General features: G+C 37.1%; 1 protein-coding gene across 3 annotated transcripts in view; it reads right to left on the reverse strand.

Moving 5' to 3' along the window:
• The window catches only part of ARHGEF28 (Rho guanine nucleotide exchange factor 28), a 144,730-nt gene that overhangs the window by 110,840 nt on the left and 10,263 nt on the right, over window positions 1-23,627 (reverse strand). For all 3 annotated transcript variants that reach the window (XR_015732105.1, XM_034441149.3, XM_034441152.3), the window contains exons 2-3: window positions 21,867-21,910; window positions 746-887 (exon numbers count right to left, since the gene is read on the reverse strand). Coding sequence is in view for 2 of the 3 variants with exons in the window: in XM_034441149.3 (XP_034297040.2) it covers window positions 746-887; window positions 21,867-21,910 (186 nt within the window). In the remaining variant the exon portion in view is untranslated. The remainder of the gene's footprint in view (window positions 1-745; window positions 888-21,866; window positions 21,911-23,627) is intronic.

A 23,627-nucleotide genomic window follows, 5' to 3' on the forward strand; every position in this document is an offset into this window, starting at 1 on the left:
CAACATTCTGGCTTCAGTTGTGATTGCTGAGGCATGATTAAGTACATAATAATGGTGCTGAAAAGAGAGTGCTCAAAATGGGAAGGAAAAGCAACTTATCAAGGCACCCGATAACCACAGAATCCAGATTAGTCTACGCCCCCTTTACTAGAAGATTAAAAAATAGCTTGGATAATGCTAGGGATTGATTATCTGGAAGAAAAATCTATCAGTGAGATCATTAGGAATCAAGAATGACTTAATAGCACATCATATTAATCAATCAATGTTAATGGAAAAATATTGCCTATGTCTGTCTAACCATAGTTAACAAATAGCTATCAAAAAGCTGTAAAAACTAGCAAATTTTATAAGTCATGCTTTAGTTTGGAATATATATTGTAAATAAAAGGATTTCATTCCTGATTCTTTAAACTGTATATATTAAGTAGGATCACAAATAATGCTTTGACTTGGTGAAGGAGAAACTAAGCAATGTGGAGAATGCAGTGCTCCTAAGAAAAAGTTAGACATTTGGGGGAATTCACTGCCACTTATTGCTATGCTTAGTGGTTATCTGGAAACAGATTTTACATCTTAGCTCAGTAACTGTACACAAGAAACAAAAACTCTCTTGCTGTTGTTTGGCTTCTGCTGTGATAACAATTAAATAATCAAAATTCAATAATTAATAGCCCTTCCAAAACAGATTAAAATGCTGCAATAAGAAGACAAATGGACAATGTAGCAAAGCTACACCACTCACCTGGAATGATAGATTCAAGAGTGTTTTCAGTAACTTGTTTGGCAAAAACCACATGTTTTTGTACTGATCCTTTGTAAACAAAGTAAAATTCAGCCTCCTCTGGAAGAATGTTGTCAAACTTTCCATATACAATGGTTTGCCCCTAGAAAGTGGACATATTGTTAATGCTATATCACATAATAGAAATATTTCTAATTACAGCAAGCTGGCAATACAGACTGAGCATATTCTACAGTATTTAACACGGTTAAAGTTTTCACACGGTAATCAGTGAGGTGGAAAATTTTTACCCTGTTTCCCCCAAAATAAGACATCTCCTGATAATAAGCCCAATCGGGCTTTTGAGTGCATGGCAATAAGGCCAAGCACTTATTTCAGGGTTCAAAAAAATATAAGACAGGGTCTTATTTTCGGAGAAACACAGTACTTGGAAACAGATTGTGGTAAACGTTTTGCAGTTCAAACCAGGATTTACAAAACTATAAACAAATCACACTTTTTCTGAGCAACTGAAATTAACAAACCAAAAACAACTCCATTATATAACTCTGAAGGGTTCAAAAGAATGAAACATACAAGAGAGCAATAACAAAGAATCAGATCTGTTTTGGGGAGGAAGTGTAGATGGAGCTGTGTTTCCTTAAAAGAAGAGCTACATACTTGTTGCTACCGTTATTTTTAATAATGTAGTTTTAACAACAGTCAATAAAATTGTCCTCATCTGACAGTAGCAACTTGTTAACAAGCAAAATAACAAAAACAAATACTTCAAAATATTTTTTTTAACACAAAGGCCTTCAAATCAATTGAAAGTCTACTCTTGGATTGAAAGTCTACTCTTCAGAGAAAAACTATTCAGAGCAAAATGCCAATAATGGACAGAGCCAGGTATTCTCTCCTCTTCACTAAAATACCCTCCATAACAGTATACATTTTCTTACTCACACATTTAAGAATACTAAGAGAAAATGTATTGAATTCAGGTTCAACTATGGCTGGATTCATCCAATTTACTAAGGCAAAACCAAACAAATAACTTTTGATGGTGTAAACTTTCATGACTGGCATCAATGAAGCAGTGATGAGCTTTGGGCTGGATGCCTGTGTTCCCTTTTTCTATTGTTTTAAAACAAGAAAACTAGACCACCGTTATCCAGTCTGAAAGCTCATCACTGCTTCAAATAACATTTGGGCTTACATGTGAAAACATGCATGCATTAATAGGTATATGTATGTAACCAATGGGTGTGTATGAATCAGTGGGCAAGCATTAAGAGATTTCATCACACCCTAACATACATACATACCAGGGGTGGGTTTCAAAACCTGTTGCTACCAGTTCACTCGTGTGCACGCACAACGCTTCTGCACATGCGCAAAAGCATCCAGGTGGGTAGGCGGAGCCTCCTGCCACCGCCGCTACCGATTCGCCCGATCTGGGGCAAACCGGTAGCAACCCACCACTGATACATACATACATATCATTTGATATGGTTTGAAAAGCAGAGTCACCAACAACTCTCTGGAGGACCTGAAATTAAGACTGTATGCCATGTATTCCTACTATTTTTTTAAATGTAAATTAATTTAAATAGGACTTAAGGATTGTTTGTTGAAGTAATGAGCAAATCTAGTGCTAAGTAAGCACTAAGTAGAACATATATTTTTATGTATGAATTACTAAGTTCAGAGTGTACACAAAACCAAATTATATATCCCCTTATCTCCAGATAACAATACAAGGGCACCAATATTACATTGTTTTTCTAATCTCTGCAAGCGCCAATCAATCAAATGTGGGCAGGACTCCTTGTAGTCATGTCATCCCAGGTATTCTTTAATTAAAACATTATTGAAGAGTACAGCCACAGTTTTTTGTACCATGCTGGACAATGCATAATTCTGTCAAACCTTGGCATCAAAGCATAAAGCTCTATCACTCTACAAGCAACACCCAGGTCTAGCTTTACTTTTGATGCAAAGTTAATCTTGCTTATTTGCTATCTGGGTGTGATGGGCAAACAGGATACAAAAGAACTAACTGATAATGAATCAGACGAAACTTAGGAAATGATGACTGACAAACATTATGAAGAGGAGTTATATATCACCAACAGATTAAATCTTTCATATATTATGTCCTAGTATGCTCTGGTCCCATTTTTCTTTGAAAATAGATTATATTACTAGTAAAACAGACATATAGCTGACAATATAATTTCAACAAATGAAATCGAAGTTCATTTACAGAAAAGACATTTCCAAATATGCATTTTCCAGAAAAAAAAATTTTTTCAATGAGATTTATATTACCCATTTTAGTCAAGTTGGAATTCTAACTATTCCAAATAAAATTCAGGATAGTAATTTTTATGCAGGGTGCTTTAAACATCCAGAAAAATTTTTTTGCAGTCAGCATGTATAAACTGGACACAGCATGTATGTGTCCAGTTTATACATTACACATCTAGAAATATGTATCAAATCAAATGCATAACTGGAAATGTAGGAGAGGAGATTCACAATTTGGCATAGATACTAAGGATATAAGGCCTTATAAAGATATAAGGCCAAAATAGATCTATCTTAGTCTCCCAATGGGCAGCAAAGGGTCTGCTGGCTGCCAGAAGAAAAAAAGCCCAGAAACTAGTGAATTGTGATTTCACTGAACTAGGGCTGCATAATATCTTGGTTTACGTAGGTAGAACCTGGCTAAAGAGAAATACATACATACATACATACATACATACATACATACATACATACACACACACAAACGTCTAAAGTTTTTTGATGAAATGTAACAACATGCCTGTTTAAAGTTTTCACTTATTCCATTCTATTTTGATAGAAAAATGAAGGCTAAATGAATTGAACAGAACCAGAAGATCATTCTTTACAACAGAAAACTAAAGCTAGAGACTAAACTACTATAAAAGGTAAGTGAAGAGTGAACAATTAATGGAAAAGCACTTAGAATATTTCTGAGATACAGACTCTTGCATATATTTACTAAATACACTCAAATAAAAACCCAAATATATAGTAAGTTCCCGTTGTTGTTGTTGTTATTGTTGTTGGTAGTCCCACAATCAATCAAATGCATTTTTATCAACCTACCGAATCCTTCCAAAGGAGCTAGGATAGGCAGATGTTGATGTCTCATTGTGTTAAAGGTATCGGAGCAGAATGTAAACTGTTCCGAGTAAAGCTGCCTTTTGCAATTGACTGATAGTGATTTTGTCAATGCCAATATTGTCAATTGTCAATGTCAATATTGTCAATTTAAGTGGTGTTTTGAGATTGCACCAGGGCACCTATTACTATTGGTACTACCTTTGCTTTCTTTTGCCACAGTCATTCCATTTCTATTTGCAGATCTTTGTACTTTGTTTTCTTTTCCAGTTCTTTCTCATCTATTATGCTGTCTCCAGGTATTGCAATGTCCACTATCCAGACTTTTCTTTCATTCTTATCAACAATGTTTAGTCTGGGATATTATGCGACAGTGTTTGAAATCTAAAGTCCTGGAGCATGTTAACTTCTTCATTTCCTCAATTCTGTCTTTGTATGAATTTGTTCTTAAGTCTTGTTCTGCCAGAATTAGCTCCTGCATCTCTTTCTTCAGCTTTCCTGCTCTTAGCCATTGCCAGGTCTTGTTGTTACCTGCTCTGCCTACTATTTTTTATGTACTGCCATGTAATAGTTCGACTTGCCATATCTCTTTTCTGTTCTTAATTTGATCTTTCTTATAGGCCAGATTTGTCTCTCAATAGGCCTTCCTAGTATATTAGATTCAGTGCATCTTCTTCACTGTCTTTTAGATATTCTTACAATGTCCTTTTTTCTTCTTCAACTATACATTATTGTTGTTGTTGTTGTTCTTGTTGTTGTTGTTACCATATAAAAGAGACTTCTCCAACTTTGTGCCTTCCAAATGTATCTGAACCAATTTAAAGGAGATCAAAGAAAGATGGGAGGAATACACTGAAATACTGTACAGTAAAGATGTCAACATAGAAGGTAGATAGGAAATATTTCCTACTTATAAAAACCTCTATTACTTAGAAGATAAAATTAAATTGGCACTCTGGTTATTACTAAGTCAGAAGGAACAGAACAAGACAACTATTCTCTTCCCTTATTTATTCAACCTATATGCTGAATATATACTGTATTAAGGAAAGCTAGATTGTAAGAAAATTAGTGTAATTATAAAACTGGAGGAAGAAACATCAACAACTTACACTATGCTGGAGACATTATTCTAATAGCTGAAAATGGAAAGAACCTGCAAAATCTACTAATAAAAGTCAGCTCCCACTATTTTAATATAATGCTAGGCAACATATTTTCCAAACAGCTTCCCGTGGTATCCTTTTTCACCATCTAAAGGTACAGTGTAAATGAGAAAGAAACATAAGACACATGTACAATATTGACTGGGTATGTCCAGACGGGATGACTGAGGCAGGTCTTGAGAGTGTTATCTGGGGGGAGTTCGATCCTGTGGCTCCCGAGGACATGGACAGGGTCCTGGGACGGCTGAACGCGACCACATGTTTATTGGACCTGTGTCCCTCCTGGTTGGTACTGGCTTCCCGGGAGGTGACACGAGGCTGGCTCCAGAAGATTGTTAACGCTTCTTTGAGTGAGGGGGTCCTGCCGGCCGCTTTGAAAGAAGCGGTGGTGAGGCCCCTCCTCAAGAAGCCTTCTCTGGATCCGGCTGTTTTGGCTAACTATCGTCCAGTCTCCAACCTTCGCTTCATTGCGAAGGTTGTTGAGAGTGTGGTGGCGCAACAGCTTCCCCGGTACCTGGATGAAGCTGTCTATCTAGACCCGCTCCAGTCCGGCTTCCGGCCTGGGCACAGCACGGAAACGGCATTGGTCGCATTGGTGGATGATCTCTGGAGGGCCCGGGATAGGGGTTGCTCCTCTATCCTGGTCCTGTTAGACCTCTCAGCGGCTTTTGATACCATCGACCATGGTATCATGTTGCACCGGTTGGCGGGGTTGGGGGTGGGAGGCACCGTTTTGCGGTGGTTCTCCTCCTACCTCTCTGACCGGTCGCAATCTGTGTTGACAGGGGGGCAGCGGTCGACCCCGAGGCACCTTGCTTGTGGGGTGCCACAAGGGTCGGTCCTCTCGCCCCTTCTGTTCAACATTTATGTAAAGCCGCTGGGTGAGATCATCCGTGGCTTCGGGGTGGAGTTCCATCAGTACGCTGATGACACCCAGCTGTACATCTCCACCCCAGGCCACCCCAATGATGCCCTTAAAGTGATGTCCCAGTGCCTGGAGGCCGTGCGGGCCTGGATGGGGAGAAACAGGCTCCAACTCAACCCCTCCAAGACCGAGTGGCTGTGGCTTCCGGCGTCCCGATATAGCCAGCTGACGCCATCGCTGGCTATTGGGGGCGAATCACTCGCCCCCACGGAGAGGGCTCGTAACTTGGGCGTCCTCCTGGACGCACGGCTGTCGTTAGAAGATCATTTGGCGGCCGTGGCCAGGGGGGCTTTTTATCAGGTCCGCCTGATACGCCAGTTGCGCCCCTTTCTAGATCGGGACTCCCTACGCACAGTCACTCAGGCACTCGTCACTTCCCGCCTGGACTACTGCAACGCTCTCTACATGGGGCTCCCCCTGGGGTGCACCCGGAGGCTCCAGCTGGTCCAGAACGTGGCCGCGCGGGGGATTTTGGGGGCGACGAGGCGCTCCCACGTGACACCTCTCCTGCGCGAGCTGCACTGGCTCCCGGTGGTCTTCCGGGTGCGCTTCAAGGTGTTGGTGACCACCTTTAAAGCGCTCCATGGCTTAGGGCCGGGGTACTTACGAGACCACCTTCTGCCACCAATAGCCTCCCACCGGCCAGTACGCTCCCACAGAGTGGGCCTCCTCAGGGTGCCGTCCGCCAGACAATGTCGGCTGGCGACCCCCAGGGGGAGAGCCTTCTCTGTGGCGGCGCCCGCCCTCTGGAACAACCTCCCCCCAGAGCTACGTACAATAACAGACCTCCGGATTTTTCGTCGGGCCCTAAAAACCCATTTATTTCAACTAGCTGGGCTGGCTTGAGTCAAATTTTAAACGGATTTTAAATTGGAATGTTTTAATTACGGCCAAAATTATTTAATTATTTTAAACAGATTTTAGATTTTGTATGTTTTGTATGTATGTCTTGTTTTTACTTTGGCTGTTCACCGCCCTGAGTCCTACATTGGAGAAGGGCGGTATAGAAATTTAAACAAATAAAATAATAAATAAATAAATATTAATTATGATCTTAAGCAAGTCTTTCATCTCTTAATATATTAATATTTAAATTAATATTAAAGTCCAGGTTAAATGAACAGTAGGCTGAACAGTAGGAATTTCAGCATTTTGTTACACAGTTGTCCTTTCACAACTATCAAGTCAAAAATTTCAAAACTAGATTTACAAGGATCCAAAAACTCAGATAAGTATGTTTACTGTACAAAAGGTTTGAAGCCATTATGAGAACAATACAGCAACTGCTGTTTCAGATGTAAGCCTTATTTATAGTGAAATCACAGTTTAAAATTCTTGTACTTTTTTCTCCCTCTACCTCGTAAGAAATTGCGGGAAGGAAGGAAGAAGGAATGTAAAAGATAGCCAGCATAAATATTCAAGAGAGAATGGGTGAGTTAGTTGAGAATTATCTGATAAATAGCAGCTGAATCCAAACCATCAGAATAGAGCTGGAAGTGACCTTGGAGCAGTGGTGAAATGTAAAATTTGTTACTACCGGTTCTGTAGGCATGGCTTGGTGGTGGTGGGGTAATGTGACTGGGTGGGCATGGCCAACTTTTTTTTTTTTTTAAACTTCTAAAAGCATTTTTTCCTACAACCTCTTCAACAGAAGAGGTTGTAGGGAAAAAATGCTTTTAAAAGCCTCTGACAATCCCAGCTGAGCTGCTGGATCATCAGAGGCTTTTTTTTTAACTTTTAAAAGCATTTTTTTTTTTGGCTGAAGAGGTTGTAGAAAAAAAAATGCTTTTAAAAGTAAAAAACAGCCTCTAATGATCACGTGGCTCAGCTGGGCATGGGGGGGGGGTAAGTGCAGGGATTTTTGCTACCGGTTCTCCAAACCATCCGCCGCCATTGCTACCGGATCGGGTGATCCGGTCTGAACCGGGAGCATTTTAGCCCTGCCTTGGAGGTCTTCTAGTCCAACCCCCTGCGCAAGCAGGAAACCCTATACCATTTCAGACAAGTGACTGTCCAGTTGCTTCTTAAAAACCTACAGTGATGCATCTACAACTTCTGATGGCAAGCTGTTCCACTGGTTAAACGTCCTCACTGTTAGGAAGTTTCTCCTCAGTTTCTTGCTTCTCTCCTTCATTAGTTTCTTATCCGGCCTACAGGTGCTTTGGTAAATAAGTTGACCCCCTCCTCTTTGTGGCAACCTCTCAAACACTGAAATACTGCTATCATGTCACCTCTAGTCCTTCTTATCTCTAGACTGCCAAACCCAAATCCTCCAACTGTTCTTCATATGTTTTAGTTTCCAGGTCTTTAATCATCTTAGCTGCTCTTCTTTGCACTTTTTCCAAAGTCTCAACATCTCGTTTGTAATGTGGTGACCAAAACTGGATGCAGTATTCCAGGCGTGGCCTTACTAAGGCTGTTGCACACTGCTGGCTCATTCTTAAGTGATCGTCCACTAGGTCGATCTCTCAGAGTTCTGTTTTTGAGCCAGGTTTCGCCTAATCTGTACTTGTACCTTTGGTTTTTCCTGCCTAAGTGTAAAACTTTGCTTTTCTCCACATTAAATTTCATGTTGTTGGATAGGGCCCATTGTCTATTAAGAACTTTTTGGATACTGAGTTTGTCTTCTGGGGTGTTGGCTATTCCTGCCAGATTAGTGTCATCTGCAAATCTGATGAGTTTCCCCCTTCTATTCCCTCATCTAAGTCATTTATAAAGATACTGACGAGTACTGGTTTATAAAGATATTGAAGAGTACTGGGCCTAAGACAGAATCTAGTGGTACCACACTGCTTACTTCCCTCCATATAGATGTAGTACCATTAAGGACAACTCATTTAGTACGGTTTGTCAGCTAGTTACAAATCCATCTAGTGGTGATGCTGTCTATCCCACATTTTTCTAGCTTACCAAGAAATAGGTTGTGGTCTACTTTGTCTAATGCCTTGCTGAAGTCTAAGTATACTATGTCCACAGCATTTTGCTGGTCTACTAATTTAGTCACTTTGTCAAAGAATGAAATAAGATTGGTTTGGCGTGATCTGTTTTTAATAAACTCATGCTGGCTTTTAGTTATAACTTTATTTGTTTCTAGATGTTCACAGATCTGTTTTTTGATTATCTTTTCCAGTATCATCTTAGGCACTCGACTTACAACAATTTGTTTAGTGACCGTTCAAAGTTACAATGGCACTGAAGAAAGTGACTTATGACCAGTTTTCACAATTATGACTGTTGTAGCATCCTCATGGTCATGTGATTAAAATTCAGGTGCTTGGCAATTGACTCATATTTACGAGAGTTGCAATGTCCCAGGCTCACATAATTCCCTTTTGCAACCTTCTGACAAACAAAGTCAATGGGGAAGCCAGATTCACTTAACAAACAGTTTGATTAATTTAAGAACTATGGTGATTCACTTAACTGTGGCAAGAAGGACCGTAAAATGGGGCAAACTCACTTAACAAATGTTTCATTTAGGAACAGAAATTTTGGGCTCAATTGTGGTCGTAAGTTGAAGACTACCTGAATTGATGTTAGGCTGATTGGTCTGTAGTTTCCTGGGTCTGGTTGTTTTGTTTTGTTTGTTTGTTTGTTTGTTTGTTTTTGAAGATAGAAACCACATCAGCTCTTTCCCAATCCTCGAGTAATTTCCCGTTGTTCCAGGATTTTTGAAAGATATGGTACAATGGTTCTGAGACAACATCTGCTGGTGCCTTCACAACTCTGGGATGTAAACCATCAGGTCCTGGTGATTTATATTCGTCAAGGTCAGGTAGGTGCTCTCTAACTATTTTCTTGCTTATTTTAATTTTTATTTCTAGAAATCTGCAAGAAGTGTTTAAAGCATCTGTATCACTATGATGGCAAAATGACTGTTATATCAGGTGGGCTGCTAGTCTAATAAAATAAACTAAGTAGTGCTCTGATTATTACTTAACCTACTATTCACATCACTTTGGAGCATTTGTCTCTTGCAAAACGAGTAAAATTCTCAACACTTTTTTTTTGCAATAAAACTAAGGTTAGCCATATTAGAAATCAAGAGACAAAAATTATTTTGGCTTAATTAGTTTCATATTACAGACATTATAGTAGTACACTCAAATATGTGGGTTTCTTACATCCAAATAATAATCAAGATCTTAGTAATTACAATTGCATGTTTTTCTGTTCCTGGCCGGGAGGTGAAAATTAATTCAATCTGTGTAAATCTGACACACCCTTGCATCTGGATCTACTTTCTTCCACATCTCTTTGAATTCTTCATACCTATGCTTAGACTTAGGTGAAAAGCTTTTGAGACTTAGGTGTGCATATAGATACTACTATTTTATAAAAATGAAATGCAGGTGTAAACATGAGCTGGAATCCCAAGAACAGACAATTATTTCCAATATCCCAAAGATTTTAAAGTAGACATTCTTAGTAAATAATCCCATCTCTTAAACACAAGCTGCATTTAAAACTGGGGCAGAGATCATTTTAAAAACTATTGGGGGGGGAGGGACAGAAACTATTTTGTTTCATAAAACTTTTGACTTAATCAAAAAATACTCCGTTTCTACATGACTGCCTCAAGCAGATACTGAGTTCTAGTCCTGCCTTGGTGGGACCTGGGCCAGTCACTCTCTCTCAGCCCTAGGAACCAGGCAATGGCAAACTACTTCCAAAGCCTCACCAAGAAAACTGAGGCAAAACTGCAGGCTCAAAGGCAGGCAAACCCAAACCCACCCAACCATACACATACACATACACACACATACCATACACACACTATCTACCTTAGGGACTTAGAGGAAATTGTACTGAAGGAGTGGTTTTTAAAAAATATGATTTCTAGATAGACACATTAAAAAATAATTCTGGATGTACTTAAAGTAGCTCTAGGATTCCAAGCAAAAGTGCCTGGCAATGTTGCTTACCTAGCTTGTTCCCTAATGCAACCTGCAAATTGAGAATATAACTTCACATTGCCTAATTAACTGGGCGATTCAACAGACACAGGGATTTGCACCTGCTCTTTGATCCTTTTCTTTGTCTAGCCTCCCTTTTCCATCTGTTTGGCCCGCCTACAATTCTGCTCACTATAGAAGAATATTGAAAAAACATAGAAAGATCCAAGATCTATCTTCTTACTTTAGGTTGCAAAATTGCAACCATTGGCTATCCATTATATTTCTGAATATCCAGAATAATAGTTCTATACCCAATTAAAATATTTCATGTTTAACTATGGCTTGTAGATTACATTCTATCTACACTTATGACTCCTTTTTACACAGCCTTGGAAAGTGTTGGTTGTTTTTTTATTTAGTATCAAATTAAAGAATACCTACATTTCTGTATATTTTGAATTATAGATAAAAGATAAGTGATTGTAGTCAGTTATCCTTTCTCAGCCAGACTTTCAGTTTGGTCATTCTGCAATTACCAATAATTATAAGCTACAAGGATGTACTTCAAGGATGTACTTCAATATTTGGCTCGCACAATTATCCAATCTTCCCACTTTGATATGATAGGAAAATGCAAACTGTGCACATGGGTCCAAATAGATCAAGATGTTTCCATCCAAATCACAACTACTGTTAGGCTGTTCAGTAGCCAACAACCCAAAGTTGAGAGAGATTTCCAGACTGCTCCTTCAATAGCTGCCATATGAATGGCAGAGAACCAAGTCTGACTAAAGCTTCCGTCTGCAAGGATCTGCTTACAACTGATCCTCATGGATATTATTTATTTCTCCATAACTTTCTCGTTCTCTGACTTCCCTTGTTATATCTGAACTAGTTTATTACAACAAAACGAGAACTTTAACCATTCTTTTCCACAAAACCTCTATGCCTTGCGTGCTTACTTTAAAAGGCCATTGTTTAAAAGAAGTATTCTTGCCTTTCTCTCTAGGCACCAGTAACCCGATCTAGAAAAGGATTGAAAGTAAACATCTATTTCAAGTACTATACACTTTGGAGAAACTCACAAGTATTTTCTGAGTAAAACCAGAAAAACCAAGACCATTTCCAAATTTGTCCCAGATGTGATGACTAAAATCATTTCAAAGGAAGGATAAATTCATACTTTGCAGTAAAAGCTAACTAAATCTTATGTGAATATACTGGCTGATGTTAACCAAAAGCCAACATGGGTTTGTCAAAAACAGATCATGCCAGACAAATCTTACTGCATTTTTTGACGAAGTGACAAAATTAGTAGGCCAGAGGAATGCTGTGGATATAATTTACTTGGACTTCAGTAAGGCATTTGATAAAGTAGACCACAACCCACTACAGGTAGTCCTCAACTTACAACAGTTCATTTAGTGACCGTTCAAATTTACAACGGCACTGGAAAAAGTGACTTATGGCCATTTTTCACAGTTACGACCTCTGCAGCATCCCCAAAATTCAGATACTGGGCCACTTATTTGTATTTATGACGGTTGCAGTGTCCCAGGGTCATGTGATCAACATTTGCCACCTTCTGACGAGCAAAGTCAATGGAGAGGCCAGATTCATGTAACAACTTTGTGACTAACTTAATAACTGAAATGATTCACTTAACAACTGTGGCAAGAAAGTTCATAAAATAAGGCAAAACTCATTTAACAAATGTCTAACAGAACGTTTGGGCTCAATTGTGGTCATAAATCAAGTATTACCTATATTTGATAAGATAGAAAAATATGAGTTGGACAGCATCACCACCAGATGGATTTGTAACTGGCTGATCAACCGCACTCAACGTGCAGTCCTCAATAGAACTGCATCTACATAGAAGGGTACCCCAAGGCTCTGTTTTAGACCCATCTTCATCAATGATCTGGATGAGGTGATAGATCAAATCAAATTTGCAGGTAACATGAAGCTGGCAGGTATAGCTAACATTCCAGAATATAGGCTTAAGATACAGAAGAATCTTGACAGACTTGAACATTGGATGCTATCTAACAAAATGAAATTCAATGGTGAAAAAAGTAAGGTTCTACATTTAGGCAAAAAAAACCAAATGCACAGGTATAGTATAGGTTGTACCTGGCTTAATAGTAGTAACTGTGGGAGGGATCTCAGAGTCATAGTGGATAATCACTTAAATATGAGCCAGCAGTATGCTGCAGCTGCCAAAAAAGCTAACACAGTTCTAGGCTGCATTAACAAAGGGACATAATCATGATCATGTGAAGTGTTAATATCACATTATAATCAGGGGTGAAATTCAAAAATTTTCCCTACCGGTTCTGTGGGCATGGCTTGGTGGGTGTGGCAATGGAAGGATATTGCAAAATCTCCATTCTCACCCCACTCTGGGGCCAGCCAGAGGCAGTATTTGCCAGTTCTCCAAACTACTCAAAATTTCCGCTACCGGTTCACCAGAACCTGTTAGAACCTGCTGGATTTCACCCCTGGTTATAATGCATTGGAAAGACCACACTTGGAATACTGCAGCCAGTTTTTGTCACCACAATGTAAAGGAGTGCAGAGAAGAGCAACAAAGATGATTAGGGGACTGGAGGCTAAAACATATAAAGAATGGTTGCTGGGATTGGGTATATCTAGTTTAATGAAAGGAAGGACTAAGGGTGACATGATAGCAGTGTTCCAATATCTCAGGGGTCAAAAAAGAGGGAGTCAAGCTATTCCCCAAAGCACCTGAAGGCAGCAATGGATGGAAACTAATTAAGGAGAAAAGCAACCTAGAACTAAGGAGAAATTTCCTCAATTAGAACAATTAATCAGTGGAATAACTTGCCTTCAGAAGTTGTGAATGTTCCAACACTGGAAGTTTTTAAGAAGAGATTGGACAACCATTTTTCTGAAACGATATAGGATTTCCTGCCCGAGTAGAAGGTTGGACTAGAAGACCTCCAAGGTCCTTTCCAACTCTGTTTTTCTATTCGGTTCGGTTCGGTTCGGTTCGGTTTGGCTCTATTCTATTCTCTATGACAGAAAATTTTAGAAACTGTGTCCATTTAATCTCAGTTATGTTACTCACTATTGGATGTGTATAGGGAAAGAGATCTATAAATACGTAGTAAAATATAATAGGTTACAACAGTAATTACAATTTCCTACTTATTATTATTACAACAATTGTATTGTTCTATTAATTTTTAGTTATAATTCATATCATTATGAATTATGTTTGAGATTATCACAGGCAATCTTGTATTAGGGAGCCAAGTGACAAATAATTTAAAGATAACATTACCCAATTCAAGTCAAAGGAAATACAACTATATTTCTTGGTTTATTTATTATAATTCGACTCTTTCACTCTTTCAAAATCCTTTTTCAATGGAAAACTGAAGTTCAGTGGCAGAATTTACTGGGGGATTGAAGTGTTCCCCCATTTCTTTTCATAAAGAAATCTTTTTGCCTGCCTTTTATTTATGTTGTCCAGTAAATTATTACTGTAGTGAAGAGCTAAACAAGCCAACTCAGAACAACCAATTAATCAGGATTTTTGCTTAAAAAAATAAGATATGCATTGCTAATCGTTCTTCTACAAAGAGATTTCAACCAAAGAAAATCATATTTTTCCCTCTTGCTTGATACTGTCTTTGTCCTTTTGCTCTTCTCTCTGCAATTCTATACTTTATTCCAAAATATATTTCACAAATTATCTGTTGTGTTTATCTAGTGTTTAGGAAGTGATAGTTTACTTTTAATGCAATCTGGCTAAAGAGGTTAGTCTAACACCAAATTATATATACTAGATTTCAAATATATATTTGTTTTAGGATCATAACAGAGTCCCAAACCAGTTCCCTATATATATCACACTTCTATTCTAATTAAATTATAATTAAACTGGAGCACCAGGCAGAATAGTTTCAAAGGTCCTCAAAGGGATATTTATCATAAAGCTTACTAATATTTTCATACTTGAAAAATCACTGCTATAGATAATTGTCACAAGGTTATTCTAGGTCTAGAATTAAATGCAACCCTAACCCTAATCCTCACCAAATGTTAACAGAGAAACTTTGCTATAACCAAACACATTATCTAGAATTTTTGAACAAGCCAAAGATGAAAACAGATATTCAATCTCTACTACATATAATATTCAACAATCAAAATATTTTGTCATTAATATTATCATCCACTGTTTTTAACTATCAATATCCAGTCACTGTATTCATCAGAGGCCTCTGTGGTCTGCCAGATCAAAGCTTAATATAAGCACACCAGTGGTGAAATCCAATTTTTTTTACTACTGGTTCTGTGGGAGTAGCTTGGTGGGCATGATTTGGTGAGCATGGCAGGGGAAGGATACTGCAAAATCTCCATTCCCTCCTCACTCCTGGGGAAAGGACACTGTAAAATCTCCATTCCCACCCACTCTAGGGCCAGCCAGAAGTGGTATTTGCCGGTTCTCCGAACTACTTAAAACTTCCGCTACCGGTTCTCTGAACTGCTCAAAATTTCCGCTACCGGTTCTCCAGAACCTGTCAGAACCTGCTGGATTTCACCCCTGAAGCACACTGAAGCTGAATATAGGATTGATCAAAGCAGTCCAGGGTGAAATTAAATACTAATTCTTAAATATTCTATCCTTTTATACACTGCAATATGGAACTTCTACAGGGAGACTTTAGGGAATACTTCCAATTTTTTAGTGAAGAACAGATCTATTTATGTATTGTTTACACATTCCTATGCCATCTACTCAATGATTCTGGATGGCTTACTATTACTACAGCTCATGCAACTAGTATGACTGACCTTGGTGAAAGAGGGGAAGAGATGCTGCCTAGGAAACAATAAGACAAGAGAGACAGGAGCTCCCAGTGGCTTAAAGTGTCAGAGAAAGAAACTTAGGAAAGACCTGCCATAATGGATCAAGCAGTTAAAAGGGCAGCAGGAAGTTTGTATGTTCAGACTTGCAAGATTCTGTTAATTTGGCTTTACAATAAAGTAGAATTAGTTCATCTAATTTTGTTTCCTGTCTGGTTTCTCGGGAGGGCTAATGAGCTGGGATTGCCAACGGGAAACCTGCCTCATGTTTTATAGCAGACTACCTTTGCATCAGGCTTTAAGCCAGGGCTATAAATCTTAATTCTAAAACCACTGTATCTTTTATTCAGAAATTGTCTTACTTAACTTCAGGTTAAAATTTATAATGAACCAGAAGGACCACTACAGTAGGGATCGGCAGCAGACAGTGAAGTCTATCTGGCAAAGTCTCTCCAGAAAAAGGAGAGATTATGATTTCGCCCACTTTTATGCTAGACAGCTGCTTCTTGTCAGTAGACTACGGGAACTGAGGTTTTTGTGGTTGACTTGTGAGTCGAGTAGCTGGGAGGCAAGGGATTTCAACCATGCACACAATGTAGCCTATATGGACATAAGGTTCACTGAGCCTTATTTCTTAAACACTTTCGGAAATTTATTTGTTTGTATCTTACCACAGAGTAACTTCACACACAACACATACAAATAAGTTAATGCCAACTTCTAAAATCCAATTACAGATAGGGAGGGCGGGCCAGGGTAGGGAGGGAGGTGGGATCTATTGTTACTGAATCAACCATCTCCACTGTGATGCCCACAGATCTTTAGGTCCTTACAAAAGATCAGGAAGGTTGGGACCGACCTCACATTGGGGGACAAGATGTTTTAGAGGGGAGGTGAAACAGCAGAGAAGGCCCTTCTCCTGGACCCCTCATTAGCTGAAATGATAGGGTTGACAGGGCCCATAGCATGCCTCCTCTGCCAGCACAGGTGGGAAGGGCCAATTCTTAACTATTTAGCTATTAGGAACCTTCCCAATGACATGTTTTAAAGCACTGGGTGAGCCTTGTTTTCAGTCCTTAGAAAAAGAAGATTTAAATCCAAGTTTCAAGAACTTTCAAAATTATTTTTGGAATAAACAGTAAAAGGGTAATTAGAGCATTGATTTTGGAAAATTACAAATGGACTAAAGGTCCAGATGGACTTGAAATAAGATTTTGAAATTAATTAGGAGAATCTTTCCTATGGAAAAAATGTTGCTTTTCATTCTTTTTTTAAAAAACATGATAGGATGGAACTTTGAAAGTTGGATGCCACTAGGAACAAGGAGCTATTGATTACAATTAAAGGAGAAGAGAACTTAAATTTGACTTACTAACAGAAAACAGAACAAAATCCCTTAATATTGGAGTACTGAAGGATATGTGTAAACAATAGAACCAAAAGTTAATTTTGAAAATGTCCGCCATTATAAACTGATTGTATCGAAAAGAAGAAGAGCAAGTTCTACTGAACAAGAAGACTGAGACTGGTTTGAAAGTAGATGTAAAAATAACAGGTTACTGTACAAGAACAAAGATACTACATTGAATATACAAATGAAACTGGCTCATGTCCTAATAATTAAAAGGGATATAAATAACAAAAGATTGACCTGGATAACTGGCATGTAAAAAAAGCTTCTTCAACTTTGGAAGGATTTTGTGAGAAGAGACAAAATGAAATGAAAAGAAATCAAGTTCTAGCACAGTATTTGAAGAAATTAAAGATCATATGGTTAGAAGTAAAAAGAAGAAATACAAATTTGGTTTATTTCATTAAGATTAAAATAAATATTGTTATCTGTGGTAATCTCAATGGGCTTTTGCTGACCAAGACTGAATGACGAGGCTTTAAAAATTTTGTTCATAAACATGAGATGAAATATGGGAAGAAGAGATCATCTGTTGTATTTTAAGAGAAGGTGACAAGTTACTAAAAATGTTTATACTTGTGATGAAGACGGAAGTCACTCTTTATATATTTTTTTCTTTACTATATTTTTTTTACTTTTCTATTTTTTTAATGTTTTTCCTTCTTTTTTGCACTATTTTGTTATTCTTTAACATCTTAGATATCACCAAATTGAAATCAACAAAAAAAAATACTGTTGTTTTCATACTCAGGAAGCAAATAGCCAATCAGCACCTGGCTACTATGTACTCAGTGACCCAATACAGATAGTCCTTGACTTACAACCACAATTGAGACCCAAATTTCCATTGCTAAGCAGTTAAGTGAATTTTGCCCCATTTTATGATTTTTCTTGCCACTGCTATTAATTGAAACACTGCAGTTGGTAAATTAGTAACATGGCTATTAAGTGAACCTAGCTTCCCCATTGACTTTGCTTGTCAGAAGGTCGCAAAAGGTGATCACATGACCCTGGGATATTGCAACCATCATATGAACCAATTGCCATGTTTCTGAAATTTGATCATGTGACCACCGGGATGCTGCAAATGTCAAGTCACTTTTTTCAATGCCATTATAACTTTGAACGTTCACCAAAATGAATGGTTATAAGTTGAGGACTACTGTAATATCAAGTATACTTCACAAACAACTCTTCAATTATGATGGTTACCCAAGTTTCTTCAATTTCCAATGCAAAAGAAAAAAGAATTTGACAAATTTTATGGTCAAGTTCAATTTGAATTTAACAAAACTTGTTGGCAAAGTTTGGAATGCCAAACTTGTAAATAGTACAGAAAAATGTAGTTGGACAACATGATTTGGAAATCAAAACGAAACAAGAGAACTTAATCCGTTTCTGCCAATCCAATATTTTTTTCCTGATAACATAGTTTTCAAATAATCGAAACAATGCCTTTTTACATGGACATCATCAAACAGAACACATAGAAATGAAATTCACTTTATATTGGTACAAGAACGTAGATGAATTCAGTTATTATAAATAAATTTATAATAAAATAGACATAAGCAGATGACCACAAAACAGATCATAACCTGATTATGTACAATTTTAAAATACAAGATAAAGCACAAGAACAAAGACAACTGGTATGATTTTGAACATATGCCAACAATTTACTCTTCTTTTATTAAAGTTTATTGTAATATAAATTACAAATGAAAATAAAGATCAGGAAAAAAAGGTAAAAGAAGATGCAAGTTAAAGAGAAAAAGGGAAAAAATATGCAACTCCACATCTTTAATCTGAACATAAAAACATATGCATATGGCTACATATTGTAAAAGATTAATTTTTGAATATAAACCTTTAGAAACTATAAATATTTGTAGTAAACATTTGTATTTTTACATGGTGCCATTAGCATATTTATTATTTAAATTGTACTGCTAGGTAGGGCCATTAATAAAATATATTCTGCTTGTACTAGAATGGAGAAATTACAAGAAAGATCTTGGTGAAATTTAATCATTTATAACTAAACAATAACAATATTTCAGCATTCTTCAATCTGGGGATAGCATAAGGTTATACTGTAATTTCCAAAGTTTACAAACCAATATGTGCTCCTTGGAACTATATGAATTAAAGGCATCCATTTAGGAACTGATTCTATTTTATTTTGTTTAGCTTTGAGTCAACTAAAGCCCATAGAGGAAAGATTGGAAAAGAAAAGTTTATCTGCAGAGTACAAAAAGATCAAAAGAACTTTTCAATTTATAGAAGGAACATAAAGCGATTGTACATATCACCTAATAGCTAACTATGAAGTTTTGTCATTTAGTCTAAAAGTATGTTGACATTTGACAAAAGAGCTTTTTTTAATTGGTTCACACATTTCCCATTAGCTAGACACTATTTGCTATGCTAGCAGTGCAACATCAAGGTTTTCTCTGAATTTATGCACATTTACATTCATCTCAACAAGGCATAAGCATTGACCAGAGCTTCCAAGTTAAAATGGCTTTTAAAGGTCATTCACATTCTCAGTATATGCCACCATTGCTGTTGCCAAATGAATGGGAGAATTTCACATGCTACCATATTTTAAAACATCAAACACAGTAAAGATGTCTTAATATATAAAGTTTTTTAACTTTATGCTGTAAACAGATTGATTTGTCTCAAATTATTTACTTGTACCAAATTGTCTGGTATAGTATAGTACAGCTATAGTACAGTAAAACAAAATACTGAAAAAGATCACTGCATTATTTCCTGTTAAAGATCTAACTTTTATACTGTAAATGTGAAGTTAAAAAAACTGAAAAGCAAAAGTTAAAATCGCAAATTATGACACAATGCTACTTCCAAATCTTAAATTTGAGAATATTTGTTTGATTTAAATTCCATGCATGGTCTTAGTTAATATCACAAAAGTTATTACTAAGAAGCTACATCAACAGGAATTTATTAAAATAATATTTGTCTTTGGGATATAAATGGCTTGTTTACAGAAACAATGAAAATGTACAATATTTGAACTTAATCACAATAAGATCATTGTCTGTACATTAAAAAGCAAGTGAACTTATTTCCAACAGGTGTGTTACTGTCCCATTCCCCATTCCCTTTTTTACATCCCCAAACAATTTACTAATACTACAATGTAACTAGTATTTTACAGGCATCATATAATTTCCTCCAAACAAATAAGACATTTGTTAAAATCCTGTTGATTTCAAACCTATATGCATGTCACATTCCTGGCATCCTTATGTTCAACAATGTAATTTGAATTTCATATGTCCATCCTTCAATCACTCTCTTGCTAGCTTTTAAGTTGAGATTTTCACTAATTCACACTTTGAGTAAGTAAAAACTGAAATGGTATTTTGTTCCATTTCTGCTGGGTGCTGTATTGACAAATGAAATCATCACCCTTACTATCTTTCTCTCCCTCTGTATTCTCCCAAACAAAATAGAAGTCGCACGTGTATCATCTTTTTATGCTTTGGTGAGTTCTATGCCACGCTGTAAAAAGATTGAAACTCAAGTAGATTGTTTTCACCATCTCCTTCTTACACAAATATTGTGATTCATTGAAATCTTCAAACTCCAAATGTACTGTATAAGATTTCAACCAAACACAGCAAGCCAGTAATCTAGTCAAGAAAAACAGACAAAAGAACTACTTTCTATGTCTGATTTAAATACCAACTTGATTGTGTTTCCCATGAAGATATACTAATAAGGCAGGAGTTTCTCTAATGGAAGGAATCCCAAGAGGTTTATATATACTGCATTAGAAAGCAAATTACTGGGGCATTTCTAGCATAGGCTATTGCTGTTTCATCAATAGAGCACAATTGTGACTGATTTCCATCTGTATGCCTGTTTATACAAGGTCAGGTTGCCCACATTTATTTGTCAAATGATTATATTGCTATAGTCTTCCCCAGCACAGTTCCTTCAAAATTTGATATCATCCACTGGTTGTGCTTACTAGGAATGATGAATTTTGTGATCCAAGATTTTCAAAGGATTGCCAAAGCAACCTCTCAAATAAATTTATGTGTCTTAAAGATACTCCTAATTCCAGAATCTACCATCACTTAAAACTCCAAAGAGTGTTCTTCTCTCATCTATTCCATGCATAGTTCATTCTTTTAAATTCCGAATTTAATGGTTATAGGGGGCCTCCTGTAATGCATGTTACTTTACTCATCACGCTATAAATTAGCCCAATTTCATTGAGTGTCTCCTGCTCATTGTGCTGGGAGAAGTAAGGGGGGTAATAATTCTGCTTTAATGGTACCAATTATATCATGGACTATCCAGCAGTAGCCTTTCATTATGAAGTAGTGGCTTGAAGTTCTTCATTTGAGTGGAGCTATTAAAATAATGGGGATTTGCAATGATGTCTATATCTCGTGGTTTAAACATTTTCTGTCCTAATACATTTTAAGTTTAAAATGATTTAAATTATCTTTAAGTACAAACTAGGCTACATTATCTGTAAGTACAAATATCTGGATACCGCAATGTGAAAATTACTTCAAGAACAATGAGAAACAGTGCACATAAAAGGCATGGCCCAGTTAGAATGAGACAGCAGCATTCAATAATTTGAAGATTCTGTCAAGCAAGACACAATATTTTGCTTCATTCATGCTTCCTTTCAATAAGCCTCTATTCAAAACAAAAGAAAAGGGCATAAGTCTAAAGTTGTGGAACTTACATAAAGAGGTGCTTCAGTGCAGCTCAATTCCATCATTGCAGCATCTGCAAACAGAGCAAACCAAGATAATTATCACACACTTAATTGCAAAGCATTGATACTATACTGTTTGGATAGTCAAAGATACTAAGACCATCACCATGGTATCTGAAGATTTCCACGAATAATTCTCTGTCTCATACATTTGTAAAAGCACTCACTTTTTTCATTACCCTCCATAAGAACGAAAACACAAGAGGTGCAATGTTTGGAAAGTTTACAACCATTTTTTTACAAAAACTACTTAAAATAAACTGAATTTGCACAATGTAAGGTCATCCAGGTGCCGATAAGTTTAATAAACTCTCCATTTGGAGACTCACTAAATAATGCTTGCCATTTAAATAAATGAAACATTATATAACCCACAGTTTATGTAATAGAAACAAAACAATAATTCCTAATTAGTGAAAAGTAATAAAAATTACCTAGAGAACTCAAATTTTGTAACCATATTTGTCATCATTTTAAAAAACTGAAAGAGTATATTTCCATAATGCCATCCTATACTGTAAATTAGACAAGCTAAATCCTCTGTGAGCAAAATAATAAACTGATACAAATGTGACATCTGAAATGCTAATATCCAAAGAAAACCAAAGCAAAGCAGTTTGGAGTCCATAGGATATTCTGCCTCTCCTCACATGTTCCTTAAAAATACTGATTTCACTAGGAAATAGCTTATTGAGAACTCTTACAAAATAATTAACATTGTGTTCAAACTTTCTTAAATGTAAACACAGCCTCCGCTCATTTTCAAACCTTCAATAATTCAGCCGAACTCATTAACAATATAACTAGCTAGAGATAATTTTCTCCTAGGTCTCCTTTCTCCATCCTCAGGACTATAAGCCTCTGACATAGCAACTGTGATTCAAGACAGTTTATGCAACAGTAAATTCGTTGTTGGTAGTCCTTTGTTTAGCAATTGCCTCATTTAGCAACTATTCAGGGTTACAAAAGTGATGAAAAAGTAACTTTACAACCAATCTTCACATTTATGATCTTTGCAGGTCTGTAAAGCAAAGGAAAGTTGAAATAAGATCATAAGCACAGGAAAAGTTTCAGAGTTAACATTCCAAAGGAAGATGGATGTTTTTCAGCCTCTTAGTCCTTGCTATGTCCATAGCACCCTTCTTAATGGCAATCAGACTGTGCCCATCTACCCCTTTATATTTAAAAAAAATGATAAAGGGATCTTAGTGAATTCCTTTTTCACTATGAAAGGTACTGACTTTGAATTCATCATATAGCTGTACTCTGCCAGCAAGTTCTATTTAATAGGAATTGCTTTTCTACATGATCGAGCATGTTGAAGAAGTTACTCACATGCAATTTCTAATCTATCACATAGGAAGCTACTATAAGAAAGAATAGGCATAGTGTCAACCCTGAAGCTGACCTGACTGAAGCCATCTGGGAGTTTCAGTGTTGCCACACTGGAGCTGAGGGATAAGGAAGGGGGATTTGAGATAGTTGGGACTTTGTAGCCAAAATAAAATACTTTCTCTTGGGAACCAAGGACATTCTCACACCTGGTCATAGGAGGGAGGAGTGATGTCACCAAGCAACCAGACAGAGCCATGATTGGATCATGTGACTGTTTTGAGAAAGTAAAAAACGTTTACTTTTAATTAGGTGAAAACTACGGGAACCTTCAGAGTTGGTGCCAATATGATATATCCAATAAAACTATTCTTTGAGGAAGCTACCTGCCTCAGA

This window comes from Pantherophis guttatus, chromosome 2 (genome assembly GCF_059756535.1).
Source record: "Pantherophis guttatus breed Tessera chromosome 2, ASM5975653v1, whole genome shotgun sequence".
Classification (NCBI taxonomy): Eukaryota; Metazoa; Chordata; class Lepidosauria; order Squamata; family Colubridae; genus Pantherophis; species Pantherophis guttatus.